The 12,540-nt window shown below is 40.4% G+C and overlaps 1 protein-coding gene across 7 annotated transcripts in view; it reads right to left on the reverse strand.

The window, feature by feature from the left end:
• prrg3 (proline rich and Gla domain 3) overlaps positions 1 to 11,068 on the reverse strand; it is a 303,812-nt gene extending 292,744 nt beyond the window's left edge. For all 7 annotated transcript variants that reach the window (XR_015520558.1, XR_015520559.1, XR_015520560.1 and 4 more), the window contains exons 1-3: positions 11,001 to 11,068; positions 2,085 to 2,130; positions 346 to 506 (exon numbers count right to left, since the gene is read on the reverse strand). Coding sequence is in view for 3 of the 7 variants with exons in the window: in XM_087301838.1 (XP_087157964.1) it covers positions 346 to 506; positions 2,085 to 2,094 (171 nt within the window). In the remaining 4 variants the exon portion in view is untranslated. The remainder of the gene's footprint in view (positions 1 to 345; positions 507 to 2,084; positions 2,131 to 11,000) is intronic.
• Between the last annotated feature and the right edge of the window lie 1,472 nt (positions 11,069 to 12,540).

The raw sequence follows: 12,540 nt of genomic DNA on the forward strand, positions 1-12,540 counted from the left end.
ACATATTATGTCACTGCAGGAAAATTACTGTAGGAAATAATTGTAGAAAATGAAAACTGCCTGTTGATAATGGTTTAATTGCGTGTATGTATCACGATACATAAAATAATACATTTTAGTCTTAGGGTTAACCATTTAATTCCGGAAATGTGTAATAATAATAATAATAATTACAAATTACAATGATTGGTCGTGTACATTACATTTTAGTTTTCATTACACAGTAGCATTAAACAAAATATGCAAGTCCATAGGGCCAAAAGTCATGCGGCATCTAATGGAAACACCCACTTATGAATTACAATTAACTATATTTATTAAATGGCTCATGAAGACACTATTTACCGTTTGTTCCTTGTTTTCAAATACTTCATTGGCCTCCTCAAAGCTGCAGCTCTCCTCAGCACACTCCCTCTCGATGTTGCCCTGCCGGAACTCCTCCAAGAAACCGTTTGCCCGCCGAAAACGTTTAAGAAGAGAGTTTGCATCCTTGCCATCTAGAAACGCTGAGAGACCCAAAGAAATCTGTGTTTTATTGGGGGCAGAGGTACTTCTCTTTATGTCTGTGTGTGTGTTAACAATGTGTGCCACTTTAAGCCTGTCAGATACAATAAATCTAAATGTTTTTTATTTGTTCACTTAAAATTTACTGATAGGAAATCTATATAATTATTTTGAGGTTCTTTTTCCATCCATTTATTATTCTGCATCTTATTAGAGTCATGGTGCTGAAAATAAAATAGGACAGCTTAAAAAGTGCTAGTAGACTCCAAAGAGCTTTGACACATTATCTGTTACACCAAGGTTTTGTGTAATGTAACATAATGGGCTCTATTTTGACGGTCCATGCGCAGAGCGCAAAACGCAGGGCGCAAACGCTTTCAGGGCGTGTCAGAATGCATTTTTGCTAATTTACGGATGGGAAAATCTGCTTTGCGCCGTGTTTATTTTCTTAATGAGTTATAGGTGTGTTTTGAGAATAAACCAATCAGAGTCTCATCTCCCATTCCCTTTAAGAGCCAGCTGCGTTGCGCCAAGAGCGCATTCACTATTTACAGGACGTAAAGTAAGTCTAAGTGGAAAAAATGAGCATTTCACTAGCTAACAGTTAACAGTTTTTTTTTAACAGAAGACTGTTAAACAGAGCATCTACTGCGTGAGAATGAGAGATAAATGATCTACTTTCACTTTCGCTCTTGGATAGGGAAACCTTTATGCACAGACATCAATTAGTCTATAAATAATTAATTTTGTTTGTTAAGTGCAAATATTTGTTTCAAACCTATTTCTAAATTCAGGTCTAATTTCCAGCAAACCAATAAATGAACAATAATAACGAAATTGTGTTCAAAAACCTGAGTTATATCCTAAAACACATGCTGTGCCCCATATGGTCTAAAACCTGACAGGTGGACAAATCTAAGCTTGTTTTTAATAAAACAAATATAAATATGCATATAATAAATAATACTGCTAATAATAATAACATTATACAAAAGCAAATTGTTATGAATGAACTGAAAAAGCCTCCCGAGATGAAGAAGACATAAAAGCAGTGATTTTTCACATTTATGTAGGCTAGAAAATAATATTTTGTAATAATTTAATCCTTTATATTTATATCCTATATCTATTCTTATTATATCCTATATATATCCTTAATATTTAAATGTTTTCATATGTAAAGATATTTGCCTATTGCTCTCTTGTGCGTATTAAGCAGTGTGTAAGCGAGGTGCAACTCTGCGCATGAGTTTAGACCGGGTTTGTTTTGGTCTAATGAAAAATCTATTTTAGTTTCTCAAAATAGCATGGGCCAGCAGTGCGCCTCAGAACGCCTTTCTTTTTAGACCAGAACGCCTATAGGCGCACAAATGAGTGCTAATGCATTTGCTATTTAAACAGCGTAGCACAATGCCTCAAAACGACTCTTGCGCCAAGCTGAAACTAGCAAACAAGTATTGCGCCGCGCCTTGCGCCACATTGCGCCGGGTATATGATAGGGCCCAATGTGTCAGGAACTGTTTTTATTTTAGACCGAAATCTGACTCAATAATGTGATTGTTTCAGGATGATGTTCTTACCTGCTGCCATACTACCTCAGGAGAACTCAATCTGAAGAATTTTGACCTGTGGACATTTAAAAGAAGTATTCAAAGGGTTGAAAAAAGTTTCATAACATATTAACTAGACAGAAAAAAATTTGTCACAACCAATTTGCTAACTCTTTTGACAAATAGCATGTTGCTATCTACTTTGTAACATTTATCAAGTTGCTAGCATGTTTTAATGCACTCTTATCGTGTCTCTAACATGTTATATTAGGTTGTGGCTATGTTTTGTAGGTGTGACAAGTTGCTAGCATGTTTTAACGCATTCCCAATGTAGTCTTTGGAGGGTTTTATGTTGATATTATCAACATATATATGTATAAATACTAAATGTAGTTGTTATCATATTTACAAGGATGTTATATTATGGTACATAGTTTTATCTTACTGTTAGCATGTTTTAAGCAAGTTTTAGCAAGTTTCTGACATGTTTTAGCATCTTGCTTGCATATTTCAGAGCATCTTCAAGCATGCTAAGTAAGGAATAAAGTCACAAAATAAAGCCTAGCAGGCTTATCAGCACAATGCAAAGCTTATGTCACGGCTACTTGCCAGAAAATGTAACAATTAGACACAAAACATTGTTCTGAGCCAAAATAACTAATATTAAATATTTCATTAAACGCAAAGCTGACAGAATTGAATTTGGTTGAATGGAGCAGCATGCACTAAAACAGTCAAAAACAGCTGTGTGACAGACAAGCATTTGGATGTGAATGTATTCACTGATAGTCAAGTTGATTCAAAATACCCGGATGAGCCTGTGTTATTCGTTTCAACATTAGTTTTCTGGGAATAACATAACTTGGAGTTTCAAGACTAACGAATCTAGGCATGGGCCGGTATAAGATTCTGATGGTATGATAACCTTGGATAAAAACATTACGTTTTCGCAGTATTGTGATTACTGCTCTATTAAATATAAAATATATCTTCTAAAATATATTCTTTTTAAATGTCTGGGTAACAACCAAAACTTTTTTCCCTTTTGAACGAAATATATTTAATTTTGAGAAGCATTTAAAATATTTTGGAACAGTAAACATGTCAGACTAAATGAATTATTGATTTCTGCTGTCTTCATTTATTTATTTATTATTTATGTTTATTTATTTTTTTTTAAACTGCATCTTTTCTGCTGGAGATACCGTTGTCCTAAAAAAAAAACATAAATAAAAAATCGAACACACACCTTAAGAACGTTATTGCAGAAAATATAGACGATTTTAAAACCTTGACTTTTCCAAACCGCGTTATACCTTAAAAACTGTCATGAATCTGGTTTGATCATTATTAAGTCCTTCCCTTCTATGTCCTCCTCTCAGGTGTTAGCTCTTGTACTCAGCACGAGCGCTGATGACCAGTCACCTGTTCTCGCTTTACCCTTATTGGCATTCCTATATCTCTCTCCCTTTCATTCCCTCCGTTGTAAGTTTATTGTTACTTTGTGCATACCGTAAGTGCACCTTGCATGCAACTAACCTGTGTTTTCCTGTCCAGCCCTGTTTTGTCTTGTTCTCCTGTGTTCTACATAGTGGGTACAAATTATATGATCTCGATTATAGTGCGCTCTCATCGTTGAATGTGCTCATATTACCAACACCCAGAGGTCAGACGTTCTCCTCATTGCAGTGGTTTGCTTACAGGTCCATCCAACCTCCTTCTCTCTCTCACGGCTAAGCAGGTGGCCTTTAAAGTTTTCTTACTGAAGATTCAGCTCTGTGTGCCTCGTTAAACGACAAAATGCCTTGTTTTGATGCTTTTTTTTATTAAAGAATTCTGTTGAATCCCACTATTTTGCTTTTCATTCTGTTCCATGACAGAATAAAATGACCAAATGATGGATTTGGCTGAGAGAGGCTCCATACGCTTTGTGGTCGTAAACCAGGGAGCAATGCTCGGCTGCCACGAAGAGGAGCTCTCCGCCATCGGACATGCCGTGGACAGTCTGTCAGTGCAGGTAACGGAACTCACCAACCAGCTGCACAGATTTAGCCCGTGGGCCCTGTCTAACGCTGTCCACCAACATATTTCTGAACCCTGTGTAAACAATCCCCCAGTAAACAATCCCAGCCCTTATTGGCCAATTTTTGGATGGTCTCTCCACCGAATTAGACTAGCTTTTCTCACACGAACTCCCCTCCAGTCTGGATGCTCTTATTGAAAGGGCTATTCGTTGGGAAAAATGATTGAAGTTGCGTCGCTGTTCCATGGGCCTTCCTGATTGTTGACTGTGTCTTATCCTCCTTCTGCTGTGCTCGCCTTCCGGAACCCAAGGAACTGGATGGGTTTTACATCACTGATGCTGACCATCAACGACACTTGATTTTCAGACTTTGCATGTACTGCGGGGCGCTGGACACTTCGTCTCCAAATGCCCAGTAGAGGGGTAGGCTCATCAGAAGACCAAGGAGTTCTGACGAGTGCTATTTCCTTATCTCCCACTCCTTTGCGGCGAACCACTCTTCCTGCTGTCTTACGCCATGGTGGCACCTCTATTTTCTGCAGGGCGTTCGTTGACTTAGGAGCCGAAGAAAATCATGGATGAAGCGTGGGCATTACGTTCCGGTATTCCCTTCACCGAGATGGACAACCCACCTCCAGTGTATGCGCTCAATGGACATCTTTTGCACCAAGTCCGTCGTATCACCATGCCCGTGAGTCTTAACGTCTCTGGAAATCATCAAAAGACAATAAAGTTCTATTTATTTGACTCAGTTCTTTCTCCATTAATACTGGGCTATCCCTGGCTTTCTAACCATAATCCTCACATTGTCTGGTCCGATGGGACTGTTATGTCGTGAAGTCTTCCCTGTCATGTTAAATGTCTTGTCTCTGCTGTTCCTCTTGTGTCTTCTGTCTCTGTGTTGCAGGAAGAACCAGGTGATTTGTCGGGTGTTCCAAAGGAATATCACAATCTGCGAGCGTTCTTCCCGGGCCGGGCCGCTTCTCTCCCTCCCCATCGGCATTAAGACTGTAGCATCGATCTCATTCTAGATAGTACTCCTCCTCAGGGGCGATTGTATTCTCTATCCAAACCAGAGCGTGAAGCCCTTGAGCAATATCTCTCTGAGTCACTCGCTGCAGGCACCATTGTTCACCCGTTGGTGCTGGTTTCTTTTTTGTAAAGAAACAGGATGGGTCGCTACGTCCGTGTTTTGACTATCGAGGGCTTAACAGTATAACCATTAAGAATTGCTACCCCCTGCCCCTCATGTCATCAGCCTTTGAGATCTTACAAGGAGCTAAGATTTTTACGAAATTAGACCTCCGTTATGCGTATCACTTGGTCCGCATCAAGGCCAGACAGGAATGGAAGACCGCTTTTAAAACTCCGCTCAGCCACTTCGAATATAAGGTTCTTTCTTTCGGGCTGGTAAGCGCACCTTCCATTTTCCAAGTACTGGTAAATGACATTCTTAGGGACATGCTCGATATTTCTGTGTTTGTCTATTTAGATGACATCTAATTTTTTCCCCCTCGCTCGAAACCTATATCCAACACGTTCGCCGCGTACTGCAGCGCCTGTTAGAGAATCTGCTTTTCTTGAAAGCAGAGAAGTGTGTTTTTCATGCTGACTCGGTTCCTTTTCTGGGTTATATAGTCTCAGCTGATGTAATTAGCATGGAGTCAGCCAAAGTGCAAACCGTCGCGGACTGGCCAGTTCCTGAGACACGCACTGCACTTCAGAGATTTTTGGCCTTTGCAAATTTCTATCGGTGGTTTATTAAAATTTTTGTCAAATTTTCGCGCCTTTAACCACTCTAACCTCCAGTAAGTCCTGTTTTGTGTGGTCGGTCACAGCTCAAGCGGCGTTCGAGGAACTTAAGCCATTATTTTCGTCTGCGCCCATCCTCCTCACACTGACCCCTACCGTCAGTTTATCGTGGAGGTGGACGCCTCTAGCTCCGGCGTGGGGGCCGTCCTCTCACAACGGTCTGTCATCGATGACAAGATTCATCCTTGCTCTTTTTTTTTTTCACAAACTCTCGCCCGCTGAGCGTAACTATGATGTGGGTAATCGAGAACTCCTAGCCATTCGGTTAGCATTGGACAAGTGGCGTGACTGGCTCGAAGGAGTTGCAGTGCCTTTTGAGGTTTGGACGGATCATCGAAATTTTTACCAACATTCGTACTGCTAAGAGACTCAATGCCTGACAGGCGAGGTGGGCGTTATTCTTTGGGCGATTTGACTTCACCATCTCATATCATCCAGGCTCTAAGAACGTCAAGCCAGACGTGTTATCGTGCCAGTTTAACCCCTCCGTGGATTCCTCAATTGTGGAACCCATCCTATCAAAAGGCTGCGTAATCAGAGCCTTAGTTTGGGGAATCGAACGTACAGTTAAATAAGCTCTCACTCTGGTAGTAGTTCCACATAAATGCCCAGAGAATTTCGAAGTTATTCGTTCCCAGGTCTGTACGGCCTGCAGTATTCCGCTGGGCATACGCTTCCAAATCAGTAGCCCATCCGGGGGTAAAGGGCACCCTAACTGCAATACGTCAACGTTTCTGGTGGCCATCTATGATACGCGATACCCGTGCTCACGTCAAGTCGTGCCCAGTTTGTGCTCAGTCAAAGACTAGTAATCTCCCTCCCGCGGGGCTACTTAGACCGTTAACCCATTCCATCCCGCCCGTGGTCACACATAGCCTTAGATTTCGCTACTGGGTTACCACCCTCCACGAACAACACCGTTATCCTCACCGTAGTCAATGGCTTTTCTAAATCTGCTCACTTAATTCCTGTCTCCAAACTTCCCTCTGCTAAGGAGACCGCCGTACTAGTTTTTAACCATGTCTTTAAGATCCATGGGTTACCTGTAGACATTGTTTCTGACAGAGGTCCTCAGTTCGCCTCTTGTTTTTGGCGAGAATTCTTCTGACACATAGGGGCTACTGCCAGTCTGTCATTAGGTTTTCACCCACAAACTAACGGGCAAGCGGAATGCGTTAATCAGATTCTTGGTCGTCTTCTCCGTTCCCTCCTCTTGGAGCAAACAGTTGGGCTGGGCTGAATACGCGTTTAACTTTCCTCTTTCCACTATTGTCTAGGTTACCAACCCCCGCTGTTTTCGCACAAGGAGAAGGAAGCGTCGTTCCCGTCTATTCAGGTCTATATTTAGCGCTGGCGTAACACTTGGAGAACAGTACATTCCACATAATTAATGTTTCGGAAAATCATTCGTCGCAGCGCTGATCGTCGTCTCTTCAAGGCTCCTAGATACATTTACGGTCAAAAGGTCTGGCTTTCCACCCGCCACTTACCCCTCCAGTCTCAATCACGTAAACTAGCTCCTAAATTCATTGGTCCATCACCATCAGTAAGATCATTAATCCTGCTGCAGTACAACTACGCTTACCTGACTCGCTTCATCGCATCCACCTGGTATTCCGCCAGGGGGCGCTCCTCGGGGGAGGGGTACTGTCATAAATTGAATGAACAATGTCTGATTTGATCATTGTTAACTCCTTCCCCTCTGTGTCCTCCTCTCAGCTGTTAGCTCTTGTAATCAGCATGAGCGCTGATGATCAGTCACCTGTTCTCGCTTTACATTTATTGGCATTCCTATATCTCTCTCCCTTTCATTCCCTCCATTGTTAGTTTATTGTTACTTTGTGCATACCGTAAGTGCATCTTGCACGCAACTAACCTGTGTTTTTCTGTCCAGCCATGTTTTGTCCTGTTCTCCTGTGTTCTCCGTTATGGGTACAAATTATATGATCTCGATTATAGTGTGCTCTTATCATTGAATGTGCTCATATTACCAACACCCGGAGGTCAGACATGATCCTCATCGCAGTAGTGGGCGTACAGGTCCATCCAATCTCCTTCTCTCACGGCCAAGTGGGTGGCCTTTAGAGTTTCCTTACTGAAGATTCAACTCTATGTACCTTGCTAAATGACAGACTGCCTTGTTTTGAATCTTTTTTTCATTAAAGAATTCTGTTGAACCGCACTATTTTGTTCCTCATTTTCTTACGTGTCAAAAACAGTTATCGTCTCATGCCAAGACCAATCAGAAGTAAATGTTCCAGAGAGTGTTTTACCACATTATTGCCATGGGTCACTTTCTGGTAATGTTCCAACTCAGCAAAATACTCTTTAACCAGCTAATCAAAGTCTTTAGATTGACTGCTAACCTCCAGGCAAGAATGTTTGAGCTGGTTGGAACCTTAATAAGGCCAGGCTTTAAAGGTGCAATAGGTAATCCGCCACAATGCTAATCGGTTGGCATAATATCTTTTTAACAGTCCCTCCCCTGCTGTCCAAAGGCACCTCTCCTGTAACACGAATGCATGTACCTTAAAGATGATTAAGATCATGTCATTCGCTAGTTAGAAAACTTTATAATACTAAAATTCCGTACAATAAAGTGTCTAGCACGTTTTCAGTAGTGTAGCAAGCAAAACTTGTCATAATGTGCAATATTTCAGGCATGCAAGGATCGCTGGACTCACTCTCTCATGCGCTGTCCTAAAGCAACTACTGAATGCTTAGTGTTTGGCTGGCGGCGTGTAGGAATTACACTTATTACAACGTCATACTTACATGGTATTTAATTTTAGACCAAATATTCAGAGTAGCATGTTAAACAATATACTGTAGGGAGTGCATTACAGGTTGTCATTGTTTAAAAATGAACCAATGTGAATATAAAACCAACTTCACCTCAGTAATGCATGCTAGACAGAATAATGCTATTTACTTATGTTTTGTTGGTTAAAAAAATAAAAATCAACATTATCTATGCTGTAAAACATACCCTAAAAAATTGAAAATAGCCACATCAATCATTCGCCAGAGGATTTCATTGGCTGAACAACACTTCTGTGCATATAACCCATTCATAAAACAACAAAATCTACATCAGCTTTGTGTGACTAAAATAGTTTTAAAACATAACATTACCTTTCTAAATAAAATGCTTCAGCCATGGTGTCAACATTCCTCCAGCATGCAAAAGTAACTCTAATATTCATTCAGGATTTGAAAAAAGTTTTGATTCAGCATTTGTTTTTACCGCTGTGACTGTCTCGTGTGCACATGAACTTGTGTCGTGCATGCACACGCAAATGTCGGTTGGATCTGTGTGAACAGATCTGAGCTGCATCCAATGCTTTTTAATGGGCTCACCTAACCCCACCCCTAACCTACCCCTTACAGTGCATCACTAGCTCCATTTGAGTGCATTGTGTCAGACATTGCATCGCTGAGTGATGCAATCTCAGCTTGCATCATAAAGGTTGCATCCAGATATTATTGATGTGCAGATGTACAAATCTACATTTTTTTAGACTGTTTGGGCTCCTTATCAGACTATTGGGAATTGTCAGTCTACATTTTTTACTCTTATGCCTTAAGGCTGATTTATACTTCTGCGTCAAACGCACGCGTATGCTACAGCGTTGACGCATAGCCCTTTGCCGTGGCCGTTGCTGACGCGCACCTCTCAAAAAATGTAACTACACGTCGCAAAAACGCGTAGCGCAAGCTCTGTGATTGGTCGCTTGGTAGCGCTGACGAGTCTGTGCGGGACTGAGAGCCGTGCGAATGGCGTCAGCCCGATGGAGCGATTGTTTACAAGTGTGGAGTCCCGTGAAGGAGCTCCGGAAGGAAAATTTTGTTTTGTGTTTACCTCATAGTTAAAGTTGTTGCACGTCCGCCAGTTCCTGCCTCAAAATGAGCAAGTTTGAGCCACTTGTACTTCCAGGAAGAGTTCAGGAAAAGAAAAACAGCAGCGAAGATACTCGACACAGAGGAACATAAACACCTCACTGCCAACTAGCATTTTGGAAGTGTTAATGCAGACCAACAGAGACAGCGCGCAGATGTATAAATGCACAGCTACGCACGTTGCATGCGCCGTGGGTTACGCCGGTCACTTGACGCAGTAGTATAAACCAGGCTTTAACCAGGATATAAAAATACATTTAAATACATTTAGATCATGTACTTTAATCATTACTATTGGAACGTAAAGAGACTTTCAACCAGCACAACAAAAATGTTTCTGAAGGCAACCACCTACTGCACCTTTAAGTGGATCGGAAACCCATATTTTAAGAAGTCACTAATATGTTTAGCATATCGCTACTGTGTTTAAAGAAGTTACCAACATGTTTAAGTCACTGAGGACGACATAAGGGTGAGTAATTAATGACTTTTTTTTCATTTAATTTTTTTTCAACTATTCCTACCCCAAATGTTTGCACAGGGAAAACAAAAAATGCTTTTTACTGGAGTAATCGATGCAGAAGATGGAATTTGGCATCTTTCGCTCAATACGATTCTCTTATTGGGGCCATTTTCTGAACTGCTTAATGGGTTTTGTAGTTTATCATCGCACATTCCGTTATTAAATACAACAGTTGTAATAACAAAATGAGCTAAATTAATGCAAATTCATGGGTTCAACCAACACACAATATTGAAGCTCACAACAGGTGTTTTTCTACACATTGCTTTCCTTTGTAGTAAATAAATCTCGTTTGCTTTATGTTGCTCTGTACTTTAAAAGGCCACATACAGTACTACAGTGCGCGTGCGCTTGAGTACGCATAATAAAACCAAGTATACTTTGGGCTTTACGCATCCAGTCTGTCGATCTGACAGTTTAGCTTGTGGCTCAAAAAGAAGCTGTCTGTATTTAGCTAAAAATAAATCAGTTTCAGATACAGAATTCCAAGAGAATATTGATATTTATCAAGCTAAAATAATATGACAGGAATATTCACTATGACTACTAGCATCTGAATATGGTTTAGTGGGGTGCACTTGGTGTAATTAAACCTATACATTTATATAAACAAAGCGATATAATCACGGAGAATTATAAGATAACAGCTTATAGTCAGGAGGAGAGTGAAAACAATAATAAAGCTCACCTTCCAGGATGTTGCACTTGCTCGTCCATTCCATCCCTGTTTCCAGCGAGGGAGCACCCACATGAGTCACGGATGCTGTTTGATGGACATGAGAATAGACCAATAGGAGTCGAGGATTCCCCCTGGATATCCAATGAATACCCGCTGTTTTTTCGTACACGCAAAGTCATACTTCTTGGGGAATGGGGGCAAATACGCTGGGTAGTGTAGTCTGTTTGTGCGCACGTATACAGTTATCGGAAATAGTTTCTAGAAACCGTTGCGTATTTATGACTGGACGTCGATGTTTTATTTTCATCGTCATGTTCGTGGAGTGCCAACAAATGACATTTTAATAAGAGAAAGCGGATGGTAACTAGAAAGAGTAAGGGGTCCCTCTCGATGCCACGCCTTGTACAAAAAGACAGCATTACCCATAATGCTTAACCGATAGTCGTGTGTAATATAACGTTAGCTATGTGGTGTTTTTTAATCATAAAAGGTAGCAAATTAAACTTTAAACTCACATTTAAAAAATATGGCTGAGCTGTAAAATCATAAACGTCTTAAATGTTGTTTTACACCAACCGTTGGATTTTCCACTACTGTAATACTGTATATTATTTTGTACGGAGGTTTACTATGTTTTTACAGTAGTGAAACGATGCGTATGATATACTGATATATGCATTAATATAATGTACATCCTTACAAGCAGATGCTAAAAGGTAAGGCTTATGTTACAATACATTCGATTGAACTTTACATTTAGCCTTGGTTAAAGTAACGTTAAGTCTAACAAATCAGTTTTGTTATATATGTATTATTTACACACAGTATGTGTGTGAGGTCAAACCAATGGGTCAAACGAACCATAGACTAAAAAAAGGCAAATAACTCATAGACACCCTGCAGTACCGCTGTGGGCCCCCTAGATGTCGTAGAGCCCCTCTTAAAGACCCCTTATGTAAATACTGTAACTTAATTCCACAAGACTTTAATGGACAATCTGCTTATCGGCTTCCAAATATTAATTGATTTTCATTTTTAAATATTCTCATCATTTGTGAAATGAGCTTGATTAAGTATAACATAATTCAATTAAAACAGCAATTAATTTCACTCCAATTAAAATGTGAATTTACGTTACCAGTACATAAGATAATATTTCAAACACAATATATTCATCTATGACACAGGTGTCAAACTCAGTTCCAAAAGGGCTGCAGCTCTGCACAGTTTAGTTCCAACCCTAATTAAACACACCTGATCAAACTAATTGAGTCCTTCAGGCTTGTTTGAAACCTACAGGTAAGTGTGTTGGAGCAGGGTTGGAACTAAACTGTGCAGGGCTTCAGCCCTCCAGGAATTGAGTTTGACACCCCTGATCTATGACATTACCATACAATACTGTACGGTTAATGTATCAATACTGTATTACTGTAAGTGGGTCACAAAAAGCACAATGATTTTTATGTACAATAACAACACCTTTAGAAAAAAATGAAAACTGTACTTAACTATTGACAATATGCAATCAGCTGTTCAAATTGCACTAAAC

The sequence above is a fragment of the Danio rerio genome, chromosome 21 (genome assembly GCF_052040795.2).
Source record: "Danio rerio strain M-AB ecotype USA chromosome 21, GRCz13ab, whole genome shotgun sequence".
In the NCBI taxonomy this organism is placed as follows: Eukaryota; Metazoa; Chordata; class Actinopteri; order Cypriniformes; family Danionidae; genus Danio; species Danio rerio.